General features: G+C 39.1%; 1 protein-coding gene across 2 annotated transcripts in view; it reads right to left on the minus strand.

The window, feature by feature from the left end:
* Positions 1-23,973, minus strand: part of CSMD2 (CUB and Sushi multiple domains 2) — a 642,692-nt gene that overhangs the window by 569,234 nt on the left and 49,485 nt on the right. For both annotated transcript variants that reach the window (XM_087970516.1, XM_087970515.1), the window contains exon 2: positions 11,216-11,432. In XM_087970516.1, the coding sequence (XP_087826642.1) occupies positions 11,216-11,432 (217 nt within the window). The remainder of the gene's footprint in view (positions 1-11,215; positions 11,433-23,973) is intronic.

Here is a 23,973-nt window from a genome sequence, read left to right on the forward strand (position 1 = left end):
GGGACTGAGAGAAGTTGCCAAAAACATTGTATCTCATACAAATTATAACAGTCATTAAGTCTGCCAATTTACAACCAGCAAAGTGTATTTATTCAGATTCACAAAATCAGGATATAGAAGATTGAATGGAAACTCACATAATCTATAACATTCTACTTAATAGACAGTTACATTATGCTAGTAGTCTTCCTCACTTATAAAAAGTCCCAACTCAGTCCTTCGCTTGTCCATGTTTCTCTCTCTCCCCACACCTCTCTCTCTCTTTCCCTCACTCCCAGCAGTCATTACATGAATGGTTTTAAGCCAAGGACTATGTAACAACTCCTGGTGCATATCGGCATAGAACAAGTAGTACAATGCAACATTATTTATCATTGCGATAGTCCCCCCCCCCCCACACTGCAAAGGGGACTCCACACTTAAATGGAATATTCCAGTTTCTCCTTTCAGTAACAGCTGTTGGGAAATGGTTCATTGAAAGAGAAAAACCACTTTGGATTTGGGGACTATTATCCAGGTAAAGGACCTAGCAAGTGGGAAATGAGCAGTGTGCTTCCAAAATACCTTTCTGGGGGTCTGTTTCTATCTCCAAGTCAATAACATGTAGCTTAATATTGGCTAATGTGCATTTATAGCCCATCTGGATGATAATATAGTTGGCATGTCTAATGGAAAGTGAGAATTACCTTGGGGGATGAGGGAAAGAGATACTGCTTAGAAAACAATCAGACATGTCATTGGTAACTTCCTCTCTAGAAGGAGGAGTCCACAATTGCTTAACTGTCAGAAAAACAAAGGAAGGAACTGCCTTTATTGATTGGGTGATTAAAAACAGAAATCTGTACCTTCAGACCTACAAGATCTTTTAATGCAGACTTATCATAAAGTAGAATTAGCTCTCGTAATCATGTTTCCTGTCTGGTTTACCTGAGAGGGCTGACAGCATGGGATTTTACTAATTACATGGAAAACACTACCTAAATACTTTAACTTGTTGTATTAGGTGATTGTTTAACTGCCATATATATAATTTAGGGCAATTAACAAGCACCATAATCTTGGTTTTGGAGGAGGGTTTATCCCCTCCCCACAAAAATATTTCCATTATGAGCATTTTTTGAGAGAACTCAGTAAGTTTAGGAAGCAGATCAATCTTTGTGAAAACAGTATAGCATCATCAGCATGAAGGAGTTTAGAGATTATTTCCCAATTTTGGATTATTTCATTTGGCAACAAAAAGATTGATAAGCAACCTCAAAAGAAGGGTGGGAATGCACCCTTGTCACATATTTTTGTAGAGTAATGTCCATGCATGTTACATGCACCTTCATTTGATAATTCCCAGGGTTTATGGATGAGCATAAATACCTGTTAAGTCTCCCATAATTTGAGCACAGAGATGAGATTGAAGGCCTACCTAAGGTCAATAAAAAGTAAAATGCTGACCGGGGTTTGGTGGAATATTTTTCAACTAAAAATTGAAAAGTTAGAACTTAATCAAGAAGAGAGGCATCTTCTCTGAAGTCTGCAGGCTTATATTCTCAGTTGAAATACAGTCCAAAAAAAACCAAAATACCCCAACAACCAAAACACAAAAAAAAACAAAAAAAAACACCAACCCCCCCCCCCCCCCCCCCCCCCCCCCCCCCCCCCCCCCCCCCCCCCCCCCCCCCCCCCCCCCCCCCCCCCCCCCCCCCCCCCCCCCCCCCCCCCCCCCCCCCCCCCCCCCCCCCCCCCCCCCCCCCCCCCCCCCCCCCCCCCCCCCCCCCCCCCCCCCCCCCCCCCCCCCCCCCCCCCCCCCCCCCCCCCCCCCCCCCCCCCCCCCCCCCCCCCCCCCCCCCCCCCCCCCCCCCCCCCCCCCCCCCCCCCCCCCCCCCCCCCCCCCCCCCCCCCCCCCCCCCCCCCCCCCCCCCCCCCCCCCCCCCCCAAAAATGTGTTGTACAAATATATAGCTTAGAGGTTCTCTGACTCCCCCCCCCCCCCCCCCCCCCCCCCCCCCCCCCCCCCCCCACACACTAAAGCTAATTTTCAGGTGGTGGTCTTCCCCAAACTTCCCTCCGAACTCTTTTTTATTGATTGAGATTGCCTCATTACAGTATATTTGGAATTGAATCCAAGTGAATCATTTTATTCAGTGAAAAATACAATGCTCTCAAATCAATCTTGATTATGGATACCCACATAGAAACAGTTATGCAGGATTTTTGGTATCATATAAATAGTTCACTATCCTTCCGGGATGGATGGATGTACAGACAATTAATGCACCTTGAAGGTGCAATACAATATTCAGAGTTACACCTAGAATTTCCCTATAGCAAATATGACTGAATTACATTTGAACCATTTCGAGATTTCTGAAGAAAACTATATATTAACACTAACTCCAGGATTTTTTCCCCTAATTTCCAAGCCTGCATTAAATCTTGGCCCTGCTATTCACTGATCCAAGTCAAATTAGGTTCAACCTGTTTTGCTTATGAGCTCAGACAATGTCAGTCAGGGGTTGCCACCTGCTCAGAACTTCCTTCATTATTCTTTATTTCAAGTTATATAAAATAAAGGAAGCAAAAGAAGAAAATGAGACATTTGAAAAAAAAAATGTATTTAGAAGCATCTGACTTTTTTTAAAAAAAAAACCACAATGAATCTTTAGGTTTATGGCCCCTAACTGGAAATTATTGTCAACCAAGTTCTCTAACATTAATAGAAGGATTAATCAGTACAGGAACTATGTAATTTAGGAGATAATCTTTCAGTTAATTAACCACACAACAGTTCAATAAAAAAATCTCTTACAATAATAAAATGTCTGTCATCGGCTAAAATGCACTCCCAAGGAAACCCAATTTCACCACGGCAGTAGTGTATAAGGTGCTCATTCTCCTAATTCCAACAGCACTTATTCACAGTGAGAGATATATATTAACAAATGATGTGAGTTTCTGGCACTGTCTCAATTCTGCCATCAAATTGCAACAATTGCCACTGCCAATAGACAGTTGCTGAATAATGCATAAGAGATGCTACTTCACTCCTAATCTTACTGTAAAAATGCTAGTGAATAGCTTCTCTATGATGTTAGTGGTATTAATCTGAACAAGAACCACAAGAGCAAATAAATAAAAGAGTTTTTTGTTCCCACCTCGGAGCAAGCATTCATCACTCCTTCTGATATAGAATGCAGGGCCTGCATGCCATCAGATAGTGAGTAAAAAAGGAGATCACAGAGAGAGAAAACTATCCGCATTCTGGGAGGAAAAAAAAGAGATTTGAAGTAGTACATTTTTTGAGATTTTGTTTAAAAGTAAACATTTAGAGATGGTTGACAGCCAGAAAAATGGGTGGACAGGTATCCATAAGCAAAGGGCAGTGAAAATACTAGAAAATGGAACTGGGCCTTATGGAAGATGGCTAGATGGAGCCTGGACAGAATTGCTAGTTAGAAGGCAAAGATAAATTGCAGCATTTTGTGCTTTGTCATTCTTATTATAAATCTATTAAAGCATTCAGAGAAACATATAACTGACAAAGCAGAGGTGATGCCAAAATATACAGATTCCAGGTCATATCTATTAGAGGAGTATCACCTTTTAACCATTCACCTTGACAACAATATAGAGATAGGGAAAGCGGGGCTTGATGATGAAAGCTTTTATGCAGCAGATACACATAAAGCTATATAAGTAATTCAACCTGCAGTATGAAGTGATAAAAGCCAAAGTATATTTACAGCAGACTGTTCCTGGCACTACAACTGAGTTCCAAATGATTTAAGCAAACCAGCCATATCACGAGATGCAAAAACAAGCGAAGAAACAAGCAATCACTGGGCAGAGTATGGTATATATCCATTCCTTACTGCAATTCAGTATCATTATAGATTCACCATCTATTTGGAAATAAATAAGAATGACAGAGTATTTTTCCTCGCCGCTTCTCTTCCTCTTTCTTTTCCCTGTACAGATCCAAGTATATGCACATCTGGCCCATTGGGCCCCAAACCTCCTGCATGAATGGTACTTGATGGCAGAGGAGGAGGAGATAGACATGACCCATAACCAGTACTGCAATGGTAGAGTTTGGAGAAGATCCCCACCCCAGGGAAAGCGGGAATTTTTCAAACCCCAAACCACCATGACTCCATACCATCTGGCTGCTTTAAGTGTGGAAAAGAGGGGCACCGCACAGTAGAATGCCATTCAAAAACCCCTGCCAGAAAGCCAGACCACCCATTGGGGGGGAAACGTGGAAAATCCAACCCTCGAGGAAAAGAAACTGACTGAAAAGCCAAGAAGCTGCGAGGTTCCGGTCCCCTCCAACCCAGAGGAAGAATCCCCAATGCCCCAAGGAGAGCTGAGCCAGTCCGAAAGCAATTCGGAAGAGGACCTGCTGGTGGATTTATCATATTTTTGAGGAGGGCAGTATGTTCTTCTAAGATATGTTCCCAGAGAAGGAGAGGTGGGAATTAACATATTGGTTCTTTGTTTGAGTAAATCCACATCAGAATAAGGGGAGGGGTTCTAACTCCTTTTATCTATTACTGTATGCCTGGAAGCATCTTAGATTCTGCTTTGACCAGTACTGGATTCACTTTCTTTCAATAAAGAATTCCTTTTGAAATACTTAGCCTTCAGAAGTTCATTCTTTTCAGTTGAAGGGGAAAAGTCCATTGCTTATATAAAGCAGAATCTGCAATAGAGGTCAACCTGGAGACGATTTTTTTTTTAAAAAAAACTTCACTCTACCGAGGGGACCCTGCAAAAATGTCTGAATATAGCAAGGAGCAAGGGGAAGCTGAATGCTGGGGAGAAGCTTCGACAACTACCCAGCCAGACACTGACTTTGTGTACCCCACTGAAGACAGTGAAGCTGCCTGCGAAAATTCCACAAAGCCCCTGTGGTCTATAGGCATAGGAAAGAGAGACAGCTGGAAGAACCAAGGGAGTAACCCTCACCCAGGGTAACCATAAACCTGGGTGGAAAATGGAGCTGGAGGCCCTCTCTGATCAGGAAGAATGGGTTGAGGAACCACCGGCAGATGACTGACTGAAACAGTACATAAATCACCTCGGAGAGAAGCCCTCGAGAACCTCAATGTGAGGGATGAAACAGGTTGCCAACGTAGGAGAGTGAGTGAACCAGAAATTGAGAGAACCCGAGCCGTCACCCCTGATCCAGCTGAGAATGATCAGGCATTGGAACAAGCCAGAGGACCAGCAGCCATACCAGGTACCCGGCCCCTTGCCACCCCAGAGCAGGGGATTAACCCTGGCCAACCCAGAGACATGCAACTGCAGAGAAAAGTCCCACCCTTGGGGGTCAAATTCGATGGGGACCCCCAGAAACTTGGAATTTTCCTGGCGCAAATCCTCACCTACATGCAAGAATACGGGTGGAATTTCCCAACCCAGGGGGCCCAAGGGCGAGTCATCACCCTTGCCCTAGAAGGGGCAGCAGCCAGATGGATGGTGACTCTCCACAACATCAATGCCCCAGAACTGAGGATTTCTCAAAATAGGATTTATTTAAGACTTTATTGAAAGAATATTCATCCACTCACACACTATTTCTTCTTAACCATGTCTTCTTAATATATTAGAAATGATAATCCCATCTTTTTCAAGAGGCAATTGACTTTGTGTATGTGTGTGTGTGTGTATGTTTGAAGGCGTTTTGGTTTTCACCAAAGAAGCTTCTTCAGCTCTCCTGTCAGAGCTGAAGAAGTTTCTTGGATGAGAAGCGAAATGTCTTCAAAGAAAAACAAGAAAGTCCAGTTGCCTCTTGAAAAAGCATCTTGGAGACAACCATGACTTGGGTGACTGAGAATCGTCATAGACAATCAGAAATGGTAAACACTGAAACAAACTTTGGCATTGTATCAATGGATTAATTCTACTGTATTGAATGAAAAGTATTGACTCATTTGATTATTCCAATTTAGTGCCATGAGAAAAATTACTTTGTAATTTTTTCTATTAGTTCTCATTCAATTTGATGAAAAAGAATCTGCTTTCATTCAAGAACCTGCTTTCATTCACTCCTTTCAAGAGAGAAATGGAGGACATATTCTCATGTATGATGGTGATATTCTTGCACACATTTAATTATGAGGTACTCAAGATATAAATATAAATAAATGTTTTTTAATCCAGTCTTTTCCTGCCTTGTTGGCTCCCTGTGGTTCAGTAACAGCAGTGTACAAAATGTACCGAATCCGAGATGGTTTGTTAAAAAGACAGCTATACCAAGTGTAAAACAATCATTTTGGACCCAATACTTCAATTATTTCACTTCGTTTGGAGCGTAAAGCACTTCAAAATAATCAAAACAGTATATTTCAAATGCAAAACAGCTGTTTTCTCTGGAGAAAAACTACTTTAGGCTTGAAATGAAATATTTTGCATTTATGGTGGTTTAGATTTGAACTACTTTGCACACTCTTATTCAAGACGATCTTGAGGAACTTTCTTGAAGGGGGTAATAGATTAGGAAGAGAGGACAATCAATGCAGTTGGAGGGTGAGGAACAAATATATTGGAGAAAGTCAAGACATCATTAGTAATGCTACCACTTCTAATGTTAAAGCAAGCTCAAAAATAGTACTAGGAGAAACTTGAAATCAAATTTACAACATCCTGAGGGTGGGGGGGACAGAAGGTGATGACTCTCCCAGTGTAATAAATGGCAGGTTTTGGTTTAGTATTTTTCCAAATACTGAATTCCCTAATTGTTTTGGGCCAAAACATAACTGTAGGTTGTTGGGTTTTTTGTTTTTCCCCCCTCTGAAATGGTATTACTCCTTAAGTCTCTGACTGTTTTATGTATGGCCTTACTGTACCATTTCTTCCTTCCAAAACATTCTCCTACAATTCTTTCTCTCCTTCTTTCTGGCCAATAACTGATATATATTTTGATAAATGGTATACCTTTATCCATCTCTAGGCTGGGAGTTTGATGATGAATTGAATACATTTCAAAAGCAGAGAAAGGAGTAGTACGACAAAATATATTTATGTAATTGATGACCTAGAAAAGAAATATCCTCCTATACTTTCAATTGCTTTAGAAAAACAATAAGAAAAAGGCAGTGGGAAAAATTGTCACTAGAAACAAAGCACAGAAGATAAAAATTATTTCTAAAAAATACTAGGAGGATATTATTTTTCTTACACTATTAGCTTCTTATACGTCCAAACATATGTGAGATTCAGAACAACATTGTAATAGTTATGTTTCAGGCATACAACAACAACTAAAACCCAAACATTCATTCTCTTGAGCAAAATGTTAAGCTGTTCTATTTTTAAGTCAAGCCCGTGAATGTTTATTATGCTGTCTTTCAAGAAATGTGACATAAACTAAGGAAGATTTTAACATGGAATTCCTGGAGTCAGTCTTCATATCAGCCCATATATATATTTTTTCTTAATTTTTCGCGGGTAGCTATATGTATGGTATTCAGCTTTGTTCGGGTATTTTCCCACATCATTATAGCTGTGCTGTTAAAGTTGTAGCAACGTTTCGGCAGAATCTCATCTGCCATCATCAGGCTTCTGTATTGTGTTTGTCTGTGAGTCAGACTTTCACAGCTGTTTCAGTTTCAAATTTGGGGCCAGCCTACTGCTGTGCCAGAATGGTTTTTTGTTCATCCTGATTGGTTGGGAGTCTTGGTCTGTGTTTATTGGTCTTGGAGTTGACCTAAAAGCATGAATAGAAGAGATGATTCCACCAGACTGCAAATTATTTGGAAGCCTGCACTCACAAACAAAAATATCTCCACACCACAAGCCACGCAAACACCTGGGCACAAACAGATCACCCCGATACCTCCAGCTCAAACACACCCCAACCAGGCACCCAGATGAAACCTAGCTTCCTAATAAATGATAGCCGTCCATTTACTCGGAGCCAAGCTGCACTAAAAGCCTCCAATACAGGAACACAATGTTGCCAGCCAATCAAGACAAAAAAAGCCACAAAACAGACAGAAGACATTAGAGACACCAATCAAGCAGAACACAGCAAACTCCAAGACCAATAAACACAGACCAAGACTCCCAACCAATCAGGATGAAGAAAAAACCATTCTGGCACAGCAGTAGGCTAACCCCAAATTTAAAAGTGAAACGGCTGTGAAAGTCTGACTCACAGACGAACACAATACAGAAGCCTGATGATGGCAGATGAGATTCTGCCGAAACGTTGCTACAACTTTAAAAGCACAACTACAATGATGTGGGAAAATACCCGAACAAAGCTGAATACCATACATGTAAGTACCCGCGAGAATATATATATATATATATATATATATATATATATATATATATATATATATATATATATATATATATATATATATATATATATATACACACACACACACACACACACACACACACACACACAAAAGAGAGAGAGAGAGAGAGAGAGAGAGAGAGAGAGAGAGAGAGAGAGAGAGAGAGCACTGAATTGAAGTGGCAAGCCAGGAGCTGAAAAAGTAAATGGAATTAAGCTGCATATATAATTTTATTCAAGTTTAAATAATGTTTCCACACATTTCAAATTCTGTATCATAGAAGAAAGTATACAAATTTACAGGAATTTTTGAAGATGTTCCATCTGTCTGTTCATTGACTGTAATAAAGGACTGATTGATCAATTTTCTGGTTGCTTACTAGATGCAATCTTGGATATATGTAAGAATGTTCAGATTGTGGGTTTTTTTCTGAACAACTATTTTACTTCCTATTCTTTTTTCTGTTAAAAAAACTTTTAATGATATTTTCAGGAGAATTAAAGTTGATATTTTTGATTAAGAGTAAACAAGCAGGATAGGGAATGCCTCCTTGTTACTCTGATAAAATCTTAATACTTAATTATCCATTTATATTCATGAAATGGGAGCTAATATCCAGGGGTGGGATTCTACCGGTACAAACCAGTTCTATAGGACCGGTTGTTATGATTCTGTGCAGTCTGGAGAACCAGCAAACTGTAATATACTCAAATTCACTTCTCCAGAAAAACTGCTAATATTATTGTTTCTAGCTTCTCAACACTTGGGAAATCTGTGTTTAAAACATTTGCCTCCTTTGAAAAACATAAATTAATAGCATCATTTTGAATGCTTTTACATTATGTTAAGGTAAGGCATTGTTCTGCTTCCCTAAGTCATGGCGATTGCTCCAATTTGGGCCGTATAACACAACAAATTACTTAAATTTTATTTGCCACTTTTTCTTAAGAAAGAAAGAAGGGAGGGAGGGAGGAAGGGAGGGAGGAAGGAAAGAAAAAGAAAGAAAGAAAGCCCTCAGCTGTTACAAACATTAGACATAGTTTTTGTAACCATCAGAATTCTATTCCGCTCTCTCACCAATGGAGCTGCTTTTCACAATCATTTCTACTTCTTTAACCCAGAGTCTTCCAGCTGAGCTCACTGAGGCACTAAGTCGCCATGGGACTTGTTTGGAAGTTACACCAAGGAGCAAATGGCTTTTTGGATAATGTAACACTTGAGAAATATTCCTTGTACTTCAAAGTCAGAAGAGAGCAATACAAGTTGTCAACATCTGACTTCGTGTACAAAACAGAATCACACAGAAATTCAGCCAGTTGCCTCTTGCCTCAAGCAGTGATGGGAGAATATCTATATTCTAATAGAATTTGCTTTATTCTGAACCTGCAACAGGAAAATAAATAGACAACAAGCCTTAAACATCTCTACACAGAGAATCACAAAGTGGGTGTTGACTTTTACACTCTCCTTATTTATTTAAACTGCATGTTGCAAATACTGCATATTGAGGAAAATGGAATTAAAAGGAGTGTGGTTTTAAAACTGGAAGAAGAAATATCAATAATTTCTACAATGCTGATAACACAGTTCTCATTAACTAAAATGCAAATAATATAAAAACTTTATTAATAAAAGTGAAGGCTCATACTGGGGAAAAAGCTAGATTAAATATAAAGAAGACCAAGCTAATAGCAATAAGTAATACAATCATTCCTAGGATTGACCATGCAGCATTTAACTAATAGATAGTTTCTGTCTTTTAGGATTGAATATTAATTGTAAAGGAGCCAGCAGTCAAGAAATAAGCAGCAGGTTCGCAGTTAATAGGAGAGCAGGGAAAACCTTGGAAAAAATAATCAGATACTGTGACATTTCTATACAAAGCTCAACACTGTACTAATATGGTTTTCTCTGTGATGCTGTATGGATATAAAAGTTGATCTGTAAAGAAACAGGATAGAAAGACTATTGACACCTTTTAACTTTGGTGTTAGAAGAAACTCATGAGAATACCATAGATTACCAGGAAAAAAAAATAGAAAAGGCTCTTTAAAAAGATCAATCTTGACTTCTCAACTTGAGGTATAAACAACCAAGCTCAAACTATTATATTTTAGAACACATGACACAAAGCTCCTTTGAGAAATCCATGAAGTTGAGAAAAGTGGAAGGAGGGATAAAAGAAGAACCAGCAGTAAAATGGATGGGTTTGATTACAAGAGCAATGATTGATCCATGATAGACCTAAAAGGTCAGTTTGAAAAATAGATCATCCTTGAAAAGTTTATTTATGTGATTTCTAAAGAGTCAACACCAATTTGTCAGGACTTAATCACTTTAAAGCATGCTGAAAGGTTACAATATTTCTTCCTCTTTCAAAGGTACTAACCAGGGGGGCCTCTTGTTTAAATTAAGCGGGCCGGTCAGCCAAGATCATATAAAAACCAACCCAAAACGTACTCCCTCCTAACTTGTCCCCAAAGCCCGTCATTCAGTCAAAACAAATAAATGCAACAAATCTCACACAACCTTAATTCCAACTTGGGGAAAGACCAACGGCGGTGGCCCACCCCCTGTACTAATCCAAAATTTCCAAAAGTGGCAAATATGATAACAGAATCAGCTGGCTTTCTAAGAATAGGTGGTCATCATCTGAATAATTTCATTAAATATCTCAAGCAGTACAGTAACAGTACAGACAACACCATAGCACTGAACAAAATTAGTAGTATTTTTAGCCCTTATCAAATGTGTAGAATCCAGACAATTTAGATAACTTCATAAAAGAAAAATGAAACCCTGTTTTATTGCAACATAAGAGTCTCCATCTATGTGTTTTAATTCAAGCAACAGAACCATGTATGTGAACATTTTCCTGCTGCAGTTGATAGATAATTTCTTTTTTCTCCATACCTTGTTCTTAAGTTTCCTTGTTGGGGCAACCCATCATAAACAGATAAGACATCAAAATCTTCCTCTAGCGCAAAGGACTGGAAAACAAGTTGTACTCTGTTCTGCTCTTTGGCGGTGATTGTCCAGGTACAGTTTGCATAATTTGGATAGCCGTACGGGAATCCTGGACTTTGTATTGTCCCGTTTGGACCTTGCAAAATGTAACTGCAGTTCTGGGCTGGGAGAGAAGAAGAAATACAAAGCACATTTAATATGGCATTATTTTTCCAGCATTCCATATAGGCAACTCAAGAACTATTGTAGAATGACCTCAAGGATATAGTCCCTAGTACAGTTGTATAGGAGACCCTTAAATGTGGTTATTTCAAACCAATAGAATTTACATGCTTAATTTCTTGACTTACTTCTATATATTTTGGCTATTGTGAAATTCTGCAAAAGTGTTAGTTGTCAAAAAGAACAGCCAATATGGCATTTAAATAACATGATGCAGTTTTCTTATGGAAGCTAAAGCAGTGTTCTTCACCTTAAAATCTGAAGGAAAGATAATCTGTGGAAACATATCCTTTGTCTGTCCATGATTCTGATTATATATATATTGATACAAGCACAAGTGGTATTTATATATGCCAAGCCACATGTTTAATCAATGTAATAATAATAAAAGAAAAGTATTAATAGTAATAGACACTTTGGGACAATCCCAAAATAACTGGGGCACCAATTGAACACTATTAGCATTGACAAAGTCACCCTCAGTCAACTGCAAAAAGTAGATTTACTTGGAACAGCCTACAGCCTACAATAATACCATTAACCCATCAAACAACATCTGCCTATCCCAGGTCTTTGGGAAGGACTCAATAGGTAGATAAATCCAGTCTAAATGCCTGACTGACTGTGTAGTTAAGTATAATAATAACAACAAAAGAAAGGAACTAAACATAAACATGCCTTAACATAGAAATTGGTAACAAAAACATTGACCTATCCCTGCCCAGGGTGCTGGTTGTATCAGAAAGATGAAGGAGAAGGGGTGGTAGAAAAGAGAGAAACAGTTAATCAAGCACGGAAGAAAAGGAGAGAAGGGGAAACAAAACTAATAATGATGCCAGTTCTCCCCACATCAGCAAGCATTACTATAAACACCCCATTAAAAAAATACTTGGAACACCAAACACTATTTCTCTTGAAAGGGAATCCACAGATTTCTCCCTTTTGAAAATGACTTAACTGCAGTTGTGTGGCTGGTTGCTGATATTCTGGGCTTCCTCCCTCATAGATCTTTGATATCCACATTGATCCCATGAGAGAGATTGCCTATAGCTGGATTATGCAAATGCCCATCTTTATTAGGATGGCTCCAGAGGGACTACAAAGACTTAGTCATGCCATTAAATTAAAATCAGCCAAGGGAAGCTACACTGTCTTCTGCAACAGAAATGAATCATCAATAGCTTCCTGGGGGCCATTTCAGTTGGAAGAATCTTGGTAATGGCCATATCTAGTTATATGATACAATAAGATATGTTGCCTTGGACTATGTCTGAGAAAGTCAGGCTAAAATCTTCCTTTAAACAAAATGTTCAAATTGATTCTAGTTGGCCAACTTTACAGGGATCTGGCAAGATAAATTTAACAGATAACAGATAATCAGAGTTGGAAGGAACTTTATAGGTCATCTATTCCAACCCCCCACCCAAGCAGGAGACCCTACATCATGGCAGTCCAATCTCTTCTTAAAAGTGTCAAGTGATGGTGCTCCCACAACCTCCAAGGGCAAGTTGTTCCATTGGTTGATTGTTCTCACTGTCAGAAAATTTCTCTTTTTTTCTAGGTTGAATCTCTCCTTGATCAGTTTCCATCCATTATGCCTTGTTTGGTCTTCAGGTGCCTTGGAAAATAGCTTGACCCCTTCCTCCTCTCTGTGGCAGCCCCTCAAATACTGGAAGACTGCTATCATGTCTCCCCGGTCCTTCTCCTCACCAGACCAGCCATGCCCAGATCCTGTAACATTTGGTGGTAGGGAAAGGATTTATTCTAATTAATTCATCTTACTGCTTCATGATGATATGTTAATGATTATGATAAAAAAAATTGTGTCAATCACTCCCACATGCTTATTATATACAGCTTATTTTGAAATTCAGCATCAATTTTCTTTGACAGGAAATGAGTAAGACAATCTGGCTATCAGAAGACAGTATTCTCTTAGTACAACATGTGCCACTTTTGCCTGTTTTGGAGAGATATGGTTACATTCCATGTACAAAACAGTACTTTCATTACCACTTAAAAATAGTAATAATGAAGGGGGGAATAGTATTTTTGCTTTCAGCAATTGCTGTTTTATACTGGCCAAGCATGTTCTTCATAACTTGGCCTCCTTTTGCCTGAAGAGAACTTTGAGGTGAATTTAGAGGTCCCTTATACACAAAATTTGTTATATGTTTAGAAATATAAAAAACAAACAATTAAACATAGCTTCAAAATGTGAAAGAAGGCAACGGAAAGGCCAGACTATTAGTATTAAGTGAAAGAAATTAAGGAGCCTCCAAATTGGCCCAAACACAACCTTCAGAGGAGAATTTGGAAGCTTGGGTTCAACAGTTGAGAAGTAAAGACTACATTCTAATTTACTACATTCTAATTAGTAAAAACCGTGGAGAAAGAAAATAGATTTTCTCCTTCAGTTTGAAAGGTCAGTCTGGTTTCTGTATTGTTTAAGGTGTTGAACCAGGGCTGGAGAGAAACCAGCTTCACTTCTCCACAGAAACTCCCAGTGACTTTGAGCCAGTTTTCCTCTCTCAGGCTTGCTCACTGAGATATTGTTGTGGGAAGAACATGGAAGGAGATACCACTAAATATGCTCCTTCCTTCAACTCCTGAATAAAAGCTGGAAAATATATCTAATTACTAGTTCAGCTAGAACTCCTGGATGGAGTTCTTTCAAATAATAACCACCCTCCTTGCGAGGGCCAGTAGGATGCAGTAGTGGAGGGACAGGATTAAGACTAGGGAGACATAGGCTCAAGTCCACCCTCAGCCAGGAACACTCATTAGCTAAATTTAAGGCCAGTCATTCTTTCATCCCAGAGCAGAGCTCCTGTAAAGATGAAATGTCTAGAGTATGTAAACTGCCTTGAACTCTCGGTAAAGAGGCAGGACAGAAATGTAGCTAACAAACTTCTATAACTCCCGAAAAATCTGGAGTTCATTTTCCCCAGGTTTCATTTTCTCTTTGAGAGACAATGGAGCTCTCTTTCTTTCTGGCAACTTCCACCCTTCCATCAACTCTCATTCTCAAGGCTGTCAAAAACACAGTGGCAATGTACGGGTAGAGCAAGCAAAGACAGAGAAAGTAATCTGGTTTTCCAACTTTTAATTTCAACCATCAGGAAATGTCAAAAAGACATGCAGATAGTAGCAATTTAGAAAGGCTGTGTCACCACAGGGATGTCACAAGTCTGCCAGATTCAGGCAGACTCTTAATTATGTGCTTCCAAGTTTGCTCTCCTTTGATATTCTAACACCAGCACAAACATCCAGCTTCTATATATTGAAGGGATAATTTTATCCCAAGAATTAGTCTTTTCACATTCACCTCTATACAACAATAAGCTTTTCTTTCTTTAACTTTAAAGAAATCAAGGGAGGCCAGATTACTCCTCTTTATTCTAGCCTTTACCAGGTGTGCAACTGCCATAATTCTCTAGCCAGAGAATTGCTGCTAAAGATAATGATAACATTTGGATGGTGTGAGTCCCTTGTGTGGTCACCAAGATTGATTCATTATGACATGTGTGAAGACACAGCACTGTTTTTCAGACATAAGATCTATTTGATAATCATGGGAGAACTGAACATGTTAAGAGTTAACAAGAACAGTTCACCTAGTCTTGCCTCTGAGATACAGATACCAGCATACATCCTCACTTTGGCTGGTGCCTCCCAAATTCATGGTCCTAATCTGTAACCCAATCAACCAATTTGCTTGTTGGTGTTGATACATGAATATCCTTTTACACACAACTCCCCTTTTGATCAAGCAGTGTAGAGAAATGTAGAAATAACATTGATGAAGGAATGCAAGAAGCACTAGCAGGCCTGTTAAGTGATAAAAAATGAGAAAGTAAAGTACTTATTGGTTGGTCCTAGCAAAGGAGGGAGTGTGAGGCTGAAAATAACCCTCCCTTGATTCTATTGGCTATAAATGGGGGGGGGGGGAGCACAAAGGAAAATCCTTCTGATTTTACGATTATGTTATAATACTTAACAATAATGCAGCAAAGTTTTAGACCTGGCCTGCCTTACAAAGACTGACAGTCATTTAAAGAACAGAATTAATCCCCATGGGGGGTGAATAAGAAAAGGAAATAATGCCAATAATTGAAGAGCCAGCTGGATGTAGTGGTGAAGGTGCCGGCCTAGAAATTAGGAGAGTTTTTGTCCTCCCTTAATCATGAAAGCTGAATGGGTGACTTTGTAGCAGTCCCTCTCAGCTCAACTCACTTCTCAGGGTTGAAATGGAATGAAATAATTTATTTGATCCAATGACCAGCAAAATTTGAAAATACTTCACAAAAATAAAATCAAATGGGTAAGATGAAATACTAGCATAACAAGCAGCTTCTATAATAAAAATGTAACATATTCTATTATAATTGCATGTTAATTATCTATGTAAGTATCATTCTGAAATATTTTTGAGCTAAACTGCAACTATATAATCTAAAACAAGGTGAGAGGGTCCCCAGAATTTTATTGATAAAATCATTCAGATTCCCTTCAGTATGGTAACTGAAGTAAAATTTGACTATATCTGGATTCTTTTTAAGATTGTTACCTCTGAGGAACTGGATAGGATATTGTCTGTGGTTACCTTGGTTAGCTTGGAATGTATCCTTGTGCCCCCCCACCTCCTTCAGGGACTTATGGAGAGAGTAATTTTGAAGAGTTCCTATTTTCTTATAGAATTTAATTCCTTGTCCATGCAGTCCTTCTGACACTCTCTGGGTTTAGAGCTATTAGACAACTGCCATCTGGTCTCCAAAGTTTTCTTTCTTTAGCCAAGTTTGTTTATTTGTTTGTCACATTAGTTTTCCCACTCAGAAAAACCCAAACGTGTACCGATTAAAAGCATTAAATGGTCAATCCATTAATAAAAACAATAAAAAGGGAAAAGAGAGCCACAAGGCGGAAGTCAGCTGGCACAGTAATAGCAAAATCAACATCTGGGGAAAGAGCCAAGTGGGACTGTACATTCATAACTATTCATAATCTCTAAACCAGCTTAAAATTCCAAATGGAATTCAAGGGCAGTGCTTAAAGAGGACTACAACCTAGATGAAAGGTACTAAGGCATAAGAGACCATAAGTACAGCCTCCTCATCCAGGAATAGGTAAGATGGTACACAAGCTGGATTTTTGTAAATATACGCTGGCCTTCCTGGCCATAGCTGTTACCTAAAGTTAAAAAAAAGTAACCTAAGTCCAAGAAGACCCCCTAAACCAGTGGTCGCCAACTAGTGGGTTGCAGACCACTGGTGGTCTGTGAGAAAATGTTGGTGGTCCACAGAGAAATGTCCCTCCCAAAGCAATTAATCCAGGCTATGCGGGAACACAAGGCTGTGCTGCCCAGATGGCCCACTCACCCTCTGGCCCCTACCCTTCGGCCAAGTGCAAACGTTACCTTGAGTAGAGCCACATGAGCTGGAACTGGAAGACCAATGGCAGGGGAGGGAAATCCACCTCGGTGTGGTTTGCTGATGTTGGTAGGAAAGTCGGTCCCATATTCCAGAGCTGCAGTAGTCATAGGACTGGCCCTTTGGTCATCCCGGAGCAGCTCCTCCACCTGAGTGCACCGGTCTGCCATGGATGAGCTGCTCTGGGATGACCAAAGGGCCAGTCTTATGACTACTGCAGCTCTGGAATATGGGACCAACTTTCTCACCAATGTCAGCGAGCCACCGTCAGTCAAAATTCATATTAGTGGTCCACGGGATTTAAAATTATGAGTTTAATGGTCCCTGAGGTCCAAAAGGTTGATGACCCCTGCCCTAAACTGTGTACCAGTTCCATCTTGAATTATGTGTGGGCCCATTCAGAACCAAGGAGGGAAAATCTTCAGGACTGAATGGAGTGGTTTGTGAACTTAAAGCCAATCAGTTTTGTCAGTGTTGGGACTGCTTCTGCTCCTCCGTGTTTACAGTCTCATAGCCTCCAGATTCTGAGTCATGAATGTGATAGTATCACTTGGCCAGTTCCTCATTTGTCTGGATGGTGATTTGGGACCACCTATAGAGTGCTTGATTGAAAAGGGATTATCTATATCTTTATCATTTAAAGTTCAGGCCCAAGCATAGGACTGAGACACAGTGGTTATCCAAGTGGATGACCCATGTTGTGAATCGGATGGGAATACTGTGTCTGTCCTGTGTTGCTAAATTTTTTTCCTTAGGATGTCCTTTTAAGTCTTAGAATAAAAAAAAAAGTTCTCACCAAACCGGCACACTTTCTCTTTCTGCTCTCTTCCGTTTCAGAGCTGTCCCAACTTCAGCAGCTTTAATGGCTGCCTCTTTGCCACTGGCAAGAAGAGCTTCTCCTGGATCAACCAGGGACTTTGCAGTATCCCTGGGATCTACAGGATGCGCTCTTCACTATCACTGTCTCTTCGGGATGGTTTAGATCCATTTGGACCATCCAGGGGCAAAGATATCGGCTGTGATCTCAGACCTTCGAGATCGCATGCCGTATCGTCGCGACGCCAGCTCCGCCCTTGTGTGTTGCTAAATTTTTCATCACCTTTCGATACTATCAACTGTAGTATTGTCCTAGAGTCCCATCTGCAGCTTTTTGGCACAAATCAAGAGATCAAACTTTATTACATGTCTCTGATCTAAGATTCATTTAAAACAAACCTACACAGAGAGTATTTGAATTACAATGTAACATGCACGATAAAAAAATGCCTGTAATAACATACAGTCTGCTATCAGCAATGCACAGATTCTACAGCCTGCAAGTATAATTTTTGTTAACACTAAGATCTTGGGATCTTTATTTGCCAAAAGAAATTGCACCTATAATTTTTTTTGTCGAACCTGGAAATGTGCTAAAAAGAGATGTGTAACCTATTGCAGATGTTTTGGTAGAAACTGCAGTATAGCAGGATGCTTCCATTTTTTACAGGGACAAACCTTTTCACAAAAGGGATTTTGAAGGATTTGCCCTTCAACTCTGCTGATGTTAAGATATTAAACAACATTATAAAGGCCCTCCGAAGCTTATTGTTGTTTGGCCATTTATAATGGTGATTTAAAACGAAGTAGGTTCTGCCCCAATTGAGCCATAAGTGATATCATATTTTTTCTAATTCTAAGTAAAAAATTCTTTGTTTAAGTGCTATCGTTACCTGGTCTTTTTAGCATCTCACCTTGGAACCTCAAATTATGTAACTTAGTTTTTTCTTGGCATTTTTCAGAAGAAGAATTATCTGATGGGATAAGATGTATCCGACTATGGAGCTGGAAGTCAGTATTATTAGCGATACCTGTATTCAGAGGTGGTATTCAGATGGTTCTGACCAGTTCTGGAGAACCAGTAGCGGAAATTTTGAGTAGTTTGGAGAACTGTCAAATCCCACCTCTGACTGGCCCCGCCAACCCCATCTCTTCTCTGCCTCCCATCGAGTCCCAGCTGATCGGCTGGGTCTTCTTTGGTTGCCCTGCACAGGAGAATGGAGCTGGAAAGCAGGTTAGTGGGGTGGGAGGGAATGGAGATTTTACAGTAACCTTCCCCTGCCACACCCACCAAGCCACACTACACCCGCCACACCACACCCACAGACCATGTAGTAAAAATTTTTGAATACCACCACTGCCCGTATTTCAATTTTTATAAACTCTGCCTCCAAACAAAGAGCAGCATTAGGCACAGATAACTTACCTGGAAAGCCATTTCAAACTTTTTCTAATTCTTTGTAATTAACATTTGAAAATTACTGTGCTCCATAGAGGAGCTCACCTTGGCTTCAAAAAGTTTCAAAGTAATGGGTATATATTGGGCTCCTCTGAGGAAAAAAAAGGATTATTGCTGAACTCTGAGCATTCAAAGCAACCTAAAAGAAATGAGTACATTGCTTTCCTAATTGATGTAGCAGAAACACCAGGTATATAAAAAAAAGTACCGATTCAATTACTGTATGTGTCCTCTGGAGTTCTTTGCAAAATGCATGAACTTTATTTTTTCATAATTAATTTATAATTAGTTTTCCCTATGTGCCTATCTTGCCCAAGATGTGCAGAAGAGCCATGGATAGATTATGGTGGGATAAACATCAAATACATACATGATTTACAAAATCCCCAATGCTGTTTTACTTTCAAAAATCTGCTGTCTGAATTCCACTAACATGTCACAGGAAGGGCAGATTCTCAAGATTATGTGATGCAAACCAACCATTTATTTCAGTGTATTAACAGTAGCTGAAGACATTTTATGCTATCATGGGAAACAGTATAGGAGAAAAACCCTAACAGGATATCATATTTCAATTCAATACACTCAAATTATTTTATATTCATGGTCTTAGCAAAGAAGCATTTTCAAATAGATATGTCCACAAGAAGAAAGGTTTGCTGCAGAGCACAGGGGAGAGAAGATGATTTCTTCCCCAGAGCTGACAACTAGGAAAGCAATATATTCTCCATCACAATAATAGGTGTGAGCTTGGATTATATTGGACAATAATGAGAGTAGTCAGAAGGTATGGGAAAGAAGTGAAGGAGCTGCAGAAGGTTTAGTTCACATTCAATAATCTGGATGGGATTGGTAGCTGCTGCTTGATCATCCATCTTCAGTTTAAAATTTCACATTTCAAAAAAGAGGTTGAGAGGAAAGGAGTTATGAAGAATGACGATTACCTCTGTTTTGTTAGAAAAGTGTTTATATTTTTGCAAATCCCGTGTTAGAATCTATCTATCCTATTAGCTGTGCACCCATTTGCATGTAAGACTCAAAGTTCATGTTGGCATTTTCCTTCATAATCCTGCAAGTATTCTGAGCTCAGAAAACTTAAGTTAATCAACCTTTCTCTCTCATATACAAACACACAATAACTAAATGAAGAAGTTTTCTTTTTTAAAGAAAAGCTTTTATTAAGGCCTTTATTAAGGCATTTATTGTTTCTCTTATTCTTTTATTTTTCTTATATGTACCCATTTCATGTATTCACAACTATGTATACACTTATACTTATTATCTTGTAAACAATTGGCAAATCAAAATAAAATAAATAACTTTCTTTCTCTTAACTTTCATTTTTTTTCCAGAAATCATCCACATTCTCTATCATGAAGATACTAAAAAAAGGCCAGTAACCTTCTTGGAGCAATGAAATATAATGCTTCCACAATAGAAACAGAACATCCTTTACTGAACATTAACTCACTATCTTGCTAAACATGAGTAAACATGATTCATGCCACACTGAAGACCTTGGCAAAAATTCAACAGTCCCTTTATTAGACATCACATTACAAATGTAAATGGGTGTGGCTAGTGGATTACTTCAATTCTGAAGAGGAGGACATGAAGAGTATTGAGAGGAAAAATAAATGTGGCACCAGTTGCTTGGCAACTACAGGAAATATCCTTTACAAATGGTCGAGGAGCATCACTGTTGTGGCAGATATACATAACCTCTTCCTCATTGCTGGACTCTTTCCAAGGTGAAGAAAACTTCAAAAAGGAGCCAGGCAGAAACAGTGATGATCATCACAATAACAATGTAGGTATTTTATTTTTTTGCTGATCAAGTCTAATAGAAAGCCAATTGGGAACAGATTAGCTTTAACTGTAATTGTCTGAATCAAAAGTTTAGTTTTGGAAAGTTAGAAAAAGGAAAAATTTCAGTCCCGGGCTTACTCTAATTTACAATGTATACATAGATCCTTTCTCCAATCAGCAAAAACCTGCATGCCTAGTGATGTTAGTCAGGAATTGCAATTCATCATTGTTTTTCTTCCCAATTTCCATTCAGTCTGATGAAAAATTTGCTTTACATTAAAAAAAAAGATGAGCTGACCAGAATTTCCTTTAATTCTGTACACTATCACCTGCAATCTGCAACCTCCCAATTAATTCCCAAGGAAACCCACTAGGGCAGTGGCCCCCAACCTCTTTTGTGCCACGGCCCAGTACTGGCATTACAAAATGATCCGCGGCCCGGTACCATCATCAGCATGCATGACAAGGCAAGGCGAGCCGAGCGATCGGCCAGCCAGCCATCCCCCGCTTCTCCCCGCCACCTTCAACTCCTCCTTTGTACCCTTTTTGTGCTTTTTTGATCTCCTCCGCCATCGGGATGGCTCTTCGTTTGAAGCCTCCCCCACCTTCGATGAAACTAAGGCGCGAGGATTCCTTCAGGACCCAAACGCCGCTTTCCAACGGGAAAAGCTCACCCGGAAGCACTTTCCGTCAAAACAAGATGGCAGCGCCCAGCAAACCGGCGGCCCGGTAGAAAATGATCCACGGACCGGTACCGGTCCGGGGCCCGGTGGTTGGGGACCCCTGCACTAGGGGAAAACTCCTCTCTTCAGCCTCCCAAGGAACTTTTTTTTCTTTGTTTAGGTGGTGCTGATACTACTAAGGATAAGCTTTGTGGTTGATAAACTGTGGGGAATTTTTTTCCTATAGAACTTCAGAGAGAAAAAATCCTGCTAATTTATAAGGCTCTTGCAACAAAAAAAGCACTCATTCTCACATAGTTCTAACATTAACAAAAAAAAAAAAACTTTTCTCTCAAGTTATGACAGAAGTGAAGTTCTACTGAAGTCCATTCAAAAGAGAAACTTCTGTGGCAAGTCAGTTCTCAACAAAATTGCAACTTAGTTTTTCAAAGCAACTTTGCCAAATGTACTAGTGGTAGTGGTGATATGATGATTACTTCATTTTTTTTCCAACAAGATCTTGTCTCTTTTCTCAAGAACTTTTGTTCTTTCCATGCCTCAGTCCTCAATGAATGTAAGATTTGTACCCACAATCTTCTAATTGTAGACTAACATTTTTAAGTTCAGCATCATGTAGGTGTATTTAATGGCAGAATTCTATTCAATTATCATCTTGTCACTGCAGCAATGAATGAAGGAACTGCTGAAGAGGAGTTGAAGTGACAGGAAAGGAAAGTAAGAGATCCTTTTTTAAGGAATATGATGTGATTTCAGTTATGACTAATTCATGAAAATGTGGTCCCACAACTTGTTAACAAAGGCATAGTTTACTCAGCTAAATTTTCTGTACTGAGTTACTACAATTTAATAAACTAAAATGTTGTTGGCTATTTTATGATTCACTGTATCAGAGGAACTCAGTAGAAATAGAGTCCTGGAGAATTATACAGTATTCCGAAACTCATACTTCATAAAACAAATTCTTTAACATTGGGAAAGAAGAGAGTTGTGGAAATTGTACATTGTTAATGTACAATTTCCACAACTCTCTTCTTTCCCAATGTTAAAGAATTTGTTTTATTTTAACAATATATAAGTAATTTGTTTTATATTAACAATATATAAGTAAGCTCCAGCTTCTTCAATAATCCAATCAACACAATTATCATTTGATTCAGCAAGAGATAATCCTGGTTACAATTGCTTCGTAACAAACTATGTATCATGACTTCACTGATGCCATTTTTAATATTCAATAAACTGAATATGTCTCGATACCATCTGTACAATCATCTCAAGGGTTGCCTGCAATCATCCCTAAATCACTGTCATAATAGTTATAAATAAAATACTGTAGTTAATGGATTCAACACAGAACAACAACAAAAAAAGCCATACAGATATTTTTGCATGGAGGTAAAACAGAGAATTAGAAAGGAAAAAGAAATCCATCATGCCTTCAGCAAAAATTAACACCCACCATTACCAACTATATGTAATAGAAGTGCTATGATGCAAACAGTAAACACAGGAACAATTGTCAATAAACAATACTGCATGAACAACTCTAGATGATTCAGGCTGCATACCATGGAATACAGCAAGAACAAACTGAATATTAATCTTTATTTATCTATATCTTACGCAAAGTCTCCCATCTACTCTCTCTAAAGGCAGCTATTAAAAGCAAAATTTTATTGACTCACCAGTACTCAATATCTATTCATGCTTTTAAGTTATATAGACCTCTCTGTTCTGAAAAGGAATAAACAAAACATTCAAAAATAAAAGTTGCAGATGATATTCTACCAGAAGTAGCTTTCCCCATCCCTATGAATCCAATTCAGACTGGTTCTCAAGACTTCTCAAGATTCAAAACAGCTGTATAAAGGACAACTGCAGATACATGGCAGAAAAATTCAGAAAAAGGCATCAAACATACTTTTCAAATGTGTATAGAAAAGTACAACAAAATTGATATATAAAATGTGATTGATAATAAGAATACAATATTTTCAGTGAAAAATGATAACATGTAAAGAAGAACCATTGAGGTAGTTAGGGGCACGCATGCCCCATACTACCTCAATTCCAACTATTGCTGGCCTTAAATGCAAGCTACTCAATGCAAGAAGCCTTGTGAATAAAATACATGAATTTCCTAAATATGGCTAAATTCGACATCATATTTGTCTGTGAAACATGGCTCAACGCATCTCTCCCTGACTCCATTACCACAGTAAGAAACTATCATGTTTACCGATCAGATCATGAAATTCGTAGAGGAGGTGGTGTTGCTATCTTTTA

This window comes from Notechis scutatus, chromosome 8 (assembly GCF_049901735.1).
Source record: "Notechis scutatus isolate UNSWTSFEM ecotype Mainland chromosome 8, rNotScu1.2, whole genome shotgun sequence".
Lineage (NCBI taxonomy): Eukaryota > Metazoa > Chordata > Lepidosauria > Squamata > Elapidae > Notechis > Notechis scutatus.